The sequence below is a fragment of the Salvelinus namaycush genome, chromosome 30 (genome assembly GCF_016432855.1).
Source record: "Salvelinus namaycush isolate Seneca chromosome 30, SaNama_1.0, whole genome shotgun sequence".
In the NCBI taxonomy this organism is placed as follows: domain Eukaryota; kingdom Metazoa; phylum Chordata; class Actinopteri; order Salmoniformes; family Salmonidae; genus Salvelinus; species Salvelinus namaycush.
The window spans coordinates 5,820,234-5,826,601 of NC_052336.1; the positions used below are offsets into that span (position 1 = coordinate 5,820,234).

At 42.1% G+C, this 6,368-nt stretch overlaps 1 protein-coding gene across 1 annotated transcript; it reads right to left on the reverse strand.

The window, feature by feature from the left end:
- Positions 1-1,832: 1,832 nt before the first annotated feature.
- Positions 1,833-5,954, reverse strand: LOC120024991 (probable ATP-dependent RNA helicase DDX28). Its single transcript, XM_038969403.1, has 4 exons — positions 4,620-5,954; positions 4,349-4,432; positions 3,518-3,730; positions 1,833-3,286 (listed from the first exon to the last, which is right to left on the reverse strand). Exons 1-4 carry the CDS (start codon positions 5,733-5,735, stop codon positions 2,975-2,977), a joined length of 1,725 nt encoding a protein of 574 aa, XP_038825331.1. The 5' UTR covers positions 5,736-5,954; the 3' UTR covers positions 1,833-2,974.
- Positions 5,955-6,368: the final 414 nt, after the last annotated feature.

Below are 6,368 nucleotides of genomic sequence, written 5' to 3' on the forward strand. Positions count from 1 at the left end.
TAGCTGTGTTCCATCTACTGTAGTAAAAAGCGCTTTGAAGTCCATTAGAGGATAGGGTCTGAGAGAGACGTCGCCATGGTACCACAAGCAGGGGCATAGTGAAACATAATATAAGTATATCAGGGCCCAGTATCCGATAGATGGAATTTAGGCTTACGACTGTTTTAACATGCATCTTTCCTACAATGTCCCGAAGATGTAGCATGCGTTTCCCAAAACACCACACAGACTTACCACATCATTGCGCACATGTTAGGCTACAAGTCATTAAATATATTGAGACAAATTACAGACAGTAGCCTATAAGTAGCAAAATCTAACTCAATTGACTGAACATGAAATGTACAGTACTAGTCAAAAGTTTGGATACACTTACTCATTCAAGGGTTTTTCTTCTACATTGTAGAATAACAGTGAAGACATCATAACTATGAAATAACACATATGGAATCATGTAGTAAAAAAAGTTCTAAACAAATATATTTTAGAATCTTCAAAGAAGCCACCCTTTGCATTGATGACAACTTTGCACACGCTTTGCATTCTCTCAACCAGCTTTATGAGGTAGTCACCTGGAATTGCATTTCAACTAACAGGGGTGCCTTGTAAAAAGTTAATGTGTGGAATTTATTTTTATTTGAAGCATCATTTTATACGACACTTGTTTGTATCAATTCCAAAGACATCGGCAAGTTTGTATTTTTAGTCAACTTTGTTCTGCAGAGAGATAGGGATGAACCATGTGATTCTATGTTTAGTGAAGATTTTCTGTGTATAAAGTGACGCGGTAGGCCAAAAAAGCATCTAACAACGCACTTAGCCCCCCCAGTCCACTATAGAGGAGGAACGCTGTGGAGCCAAACTTGGCCCTTGTTTTCAGGGCAGCGTGTAGTAGAGGAAAGAACTTGACACTCGTTGTCAGGGCAGAGGAATGTGAAAATAAGACAAACCCGTAAGGTGGTGTTAACCCACAGAGTGAGCTGCAAACAGAAGTATAAGCACAACAACATTCCAGGGATTCTGATGTGAACACCCTGGAACACCTACACTCAGTTCAGACCGCCTGCTGCTAATCTTTACCCTTAGTTCTCATGTTAGGCTTTGCTTTGTCCAAATGTTTAATTTTATTTACTATACTAAATGATCTTTCAGTATAAGGAAGTGCATTGATAAGCACATTGTAATTACTAATGGAGTACAAGACTGCTCCTAATATAGTAATAAAATAATATATGCTGAACAAAAATATACACGCAACATGCAACAATTTCAACGATTTTACTGAGTTACAGTTCATAATGAAATAAAGTCAATTGAAATAAATAAATTAGGCCATAATCTATGGATTTCACATGACTGGGCAGGGGCGCAGCCATGGGTGGGCCTGGGAGGGCATAGGCCCACCAACTGGGGAGCCAGGACCAGCCAATCAGAATGAGTTTTTCCCCACAAAAGGGCTTTATTACAGACAGAAATACTCCTGTTTCACCAGCTGTCCGATTAGCTGGTCTCAGACGATCCCGCAGATGAAGCTAGATGTGGAGGTCCTGGGCTGGCGTGATTACACATGGTCTGCGGTTGTGAGGCCGGTTGGACGTATTGCCAAATTCTCTAAAATTACGTTGGAGGCGGCTTATGGTAAAGAAATGAACATTCAACTTTCTGGCAACAGCTCTGATGGACATTCATGCAGTCAGCATGCCAATTGCATGCTCCCTCAACACTTATGGCATTGTGTTGTGTGAAAAAACAGCACATTTTAGAGTGGCCTTTTACTGTCACCAGCAAACAAATTTGTGCACAATTTTTTTTTGTGTATATGGAACATTTAATTTCAGATCATGAAACATGGGACAAACACTTTACATGTTGCATTTATATTTTTGTTCAGTGTAGTAATACTGTAAGAACTCCTAAAAAGCTCAAGTCTCAGTCTGGATGTGTACAGCACAAGGATGTCTACAGCTATATGTTTATGGTACAGCAACCTAGTGATGTTATATTTGGTGCAATTAAAGCAAACTCAATAAGTGAGAAAATATAGAGGCATATTTAGAAACCAGATTTCACAGAGATTTATTTTCACTCCGACACATTTTCAGGTACAAACATCTTGCTTCCTCTAAAACAAGTAACCGCAGGCATCAATGGGATAGACTTCAAGGCTAGGGCCTGAATTCAACTTGACTGTAGATTCATGGACATTTCTACATATGGAGGTTTTAATGTCGTCCTTCTGTATTACACACAAAAAAGCAGAAACAGAGTGAAGACCACTTTCCAAAACGTAATATGCTAATGTGGGTCTACCTGTGGTTAGTGAGAAGAGATTAGCACCATTGTCTCAGTGGCACCCTACCAGATACATGAAGGGTTATATGAGTTACTCTTTCTTTTAAGGAAATTCTTTTCATTTCTGGAAGGAAAAGTAAAATCAGTATTCCATACTTGTTCTAAATGTTTTTTAGATTCTTTAACCTATGTTCTACCAAAACAAGATACTATGGCTGAGTTAAATTCCATAAACGAAGGCCTTGCCGCATGTGGATGAACATTAAAATAAGGCTATATTCGGCCATAGCCCTTCTCTGGTTATTGTATGACTGCTGTATGACAGGTCAAATAAAGTAAATACTGCCACCCCGTGGTTACCCGTGAGATGTGCAAACATGTGCCGCACACCTGCTGCTTGTAAGAGGGCATGATTTTTGTACATTACCAAAGACACTTCCTCTTTGGAATGACATGCGGTAACCATCTGGGTTAAAAAGAGAAGTCAGATCATAGTTCCAGTCTCAAACATGATATGGCTTCTAAAAAGGTCAAATTAAAAAACGACCATGCCTGTGTTGGAGACAAAGGATTCAGTCTCACACAGCTGGTTTGGGCTATCATGGATACAATCGTTTTACTGAACAAATTAATCAAGCAAGTTAGTTCTGCTGTTGTAATATCCTTATTTGTGGCAGACCCACTAGTAGGGCAACCCCTCTTCCTCCTCCTCTTCGGCTGCTTTGGGCTCAGGCTTCCTGATGGAGGACTCCATCCCAGGCAGACTTGTCCTCCTCCGGGCAGCCGTCTCAATCTTCTGCACCAGCTCCACGTCCCAGGGGTGGGTGACGAAGCTGAGCACCTCCCCATCCTCCACACTCCCTGCCCGGCCCACCCGCCCCGCCCGGTGGATGTAGTCCGTGTGGGATTCTGGGAAGTCGTAGTTGACCACCAGACAGACCCTCTGGGTGTCCAGTCCTCGGGAAGCGATGTCGGTACAGATCAGCACGTCCACCTATAGGGACAGAATGTGAAACGTAGCCTATAACGTGTCTCTGTTATTAATTACATGTTAGCTATGTGTTTTGTTATGATCTGTGGTCAATGTGTTATTTTTACTGGGTGTCTTTTTAAAGTGTTTCTTTATTGTGTGAGATGGAGCTTGTCACACAATATGGACATAGATATTGTCACATGGAATTTGAAACTGCATAAGCAGACAAAGTATTTTCTCGTCTCATATCACCTGTCCCTTCTGGAAGGAGTGGAAGATTCCAGCCCGGAGGGAGGCAGGCATCTCCCCCTGCAGTCGGACATGTCTCAGCCCCATGTCCTCCAGGGAGTAGCCCAGCCAGTTGACTGTAGAAGCCCGGTTACAGAACACCAACACCCCAGCCTTGTCCTGCTCTGCTGCCTTCAGGGCCTGGTGGAGCTCCAGAAGCTTGTCAGCTCCCCTCACCTTAACATTTAATAATATATATTTGTTATATATAGTATACTATAAATTATATTCTATCGTTTATACTTTAATAATTTAATACTATAAATTACTATATAATTTATAGTATACTAATGTAATTCATAGTATTCTGTCAAACAATAAAAATAAAAAAAAGTTAAATCGCAGGATTTACTATGATGAATCGCGATTAAATTCAGAATCTGCTCAATTTGAGCTGTAATAGATTTTTAGACAAAAAGCATTATGGAATATTGACGTCTTGATTTTGTCCAAAGTAACGGTAAGCAAAATCTGATAAATTGATGAACTCTTTCTTTAACCTCAATGTCAACTTGATTTGACATCACATTGTTGTTTTTAGCTGTAGAGATGATGTATTTTTAATGCCTTCAGACAATGTGAATAATCACGATAAAAAAAAATGTATGCACTAAAATTACAAGAAGTTAACTCCAGTAAAATGATTAACTTTGACAGCTCTACTATAAATACCTAAGTACTAGTATATGGTTTTTATATAGGACCCAAAGACACTTTACAATATTGAAGAACACCAAAGAAACTAAACAACACTAATACCAAACCAATGAAAACAAGAACAAAAGTGAGGAATACCTTCAGGAAGGTCTGTTTTACATGTGGCATGAGGAAGTGAAGATTCTTGCTCTTGATGGTCACCATGCTGCCCAGGTCCGTCACCTATAAGAACAAGTCAGTCTCATTTTAATGTGCCTTTTCCATGGGTCTCAACACATTTTACATAATGAGGCAGGAATATGCACTACTTTTGACCAGAGTCCTATGTGGTAGTGCACTATAGTATAGGTGGTAGGGTGTATAGGGAGTTTGGGACGCAACCAATGTAGGAAAAAGTAATGATAATGACCTGGCTGAGAACCTCTCCGACCCCACCGGGGAACGTGGCCCCCACCACCACCAGCTGGGCCTTGCGGGTGGGGCCGGGGCCCCGGGTCTCTGAGGGGTCACAGGCCACGCGGGTCTGGGCCAGGATGCTCTCCAGCATGCCAGAGAAGCTGGGATCAAACATGGTGTCTGCCTCGTCCACCACCATGAACCTCAGCTCCCCCAGGTCTAGGTAGCGTCTCCGCAGGGCCTTGACGAGGGCACCAGGTGTGGCCACCAACACATCCGGGGGACCCTTGGTGAAGGCCAGCTTGATGTTGCCCACACCTTTCCCACCTCCCACTGTCTTCACCATAAGCCCAAATGGGCCACACAGTCTCCTAGCCACAGCTGAGACCTGGTCAGCAAGTTCTCTAGAGGGGACAATGATAACAGAGCGAATCCTGGGTGTGGTCTCTATAGACTCGGAATCTGCTGCTTTCTCAGCCTGTAGTTTGTGAATGACAGGCAACAGGTAGCTCAGGGTTTTGCCGCTGCCCGTCTCAGCTGCGCACAGGATGTTATAGCCTTTCAGGAGCTTGGGGATGGTTTGTAGTTGAACGGTTGTAGGGCGAGTTATGTTGTTCTTGCCCAAAGCCTCCACTAAGTCTGGGCAGAGGTGAAGGTTGTGAAATGTAATAGGTTTACTCTTCTCTTTGAGTTTGTCACCCTCCTCATCCTGGATTTCAGTGACAAAGGGTGGAGTGCGCTGAGTGTTGTTAACCGTGAAGTAGTCACCAAATGATTTGTTGTATTTCCATCCTTTGGAGGAGAGATGGGGCTGCTCAAATTTCCCAAGTGTGTAGCCTGCGGACTGATTCAGTTCTGGGTTCTTGCTTTTGATTAGGAGCTTGCCAGCCTTGATGGTGTTGACTTTGTTCTTGCCTCTCACCTGCTTCACATTTTCTACCTGCTCCTGCATGTGTCTGGGAATACGAATGACCACAGGCTGTGCTGTGGTTGACATGGGATGGGCACCACAGGCTGAACTGATTGTACCATGACTACATGCGAGTGCTCTGAAATGACCCGAGGACGAGTAGTTGTGTTTTGATATCAACGTAAACAATAGTGAGTAGCCGACCTTCACAGACTGCATTACGATGGTAAGTTAGATAGCTTACTAGCTAGCTAACGTTAGGTAGGAGGAATCAGCTGGTGCACGTCTTCACAAATAGACAATACCGTTTCTGTTGTATTTCATTATAGTGTATAATTTATCAAATGCTTCCGAGAACAAGATATATTTGATTATATACGTTTTTACCGGACTGTATTTTCCGTTCAATTTCAAACATTTAATTGCACATGCATCGGTGGCGAATAATGATGACGTTGATCTGTCGCAAGAGATGACGCTTTCCTTATTGAATAGAACGGGTAGCCCAGATAGAAATCTTATATATAGAATGGACATTTCAACAAAAACAAAAATTGCTCTCCAGTTGTTGTTTTTATGACATTTTGCTGTTTAGAAAGTATGTTAGATGTAATGTACATTATGGAACGTTTTTAATAGTACGTGTCGGCTACCTGTGTAGTACTCGAATGGAACAGGGTAACATTTGTGGGCCAACTTCCATCCACAGTGGAATCAGTCTTATATTTCTGTGTTGTGTTAATGTATTATTGTACTTGAGTACAACTTGAGTTTGGCTGTGTGGATTGGAGACAGCCAGCCAAGTCATTATTGTGTTTCAATACTGGGTTAATTGTTAAATTAAATTATGCA

Coding starts and splice junctions, on each gene's coding strand:
- LOC120024991 (XM_038969403.1), bottom strand. CDS start 5,735: ATGCAGTCTGTGAAGGTCGGCTACTCACTATTGTTTACGTTGATATCA. Junction 3,731..4,348: donor TAAAACAGACCTTCCTGAAG/GTATTCCTCACT, acceptor TTAAATGTTAAG/GTGAGGGGAGCTGACAAGCT. Junction 3,287..3,517: donor ACTCCTTCCAGAAGGGACAG/GTGATATGAGAC, acceptor CTGTCCCTATAG/GTGGACGTGCTGATCTGTAC.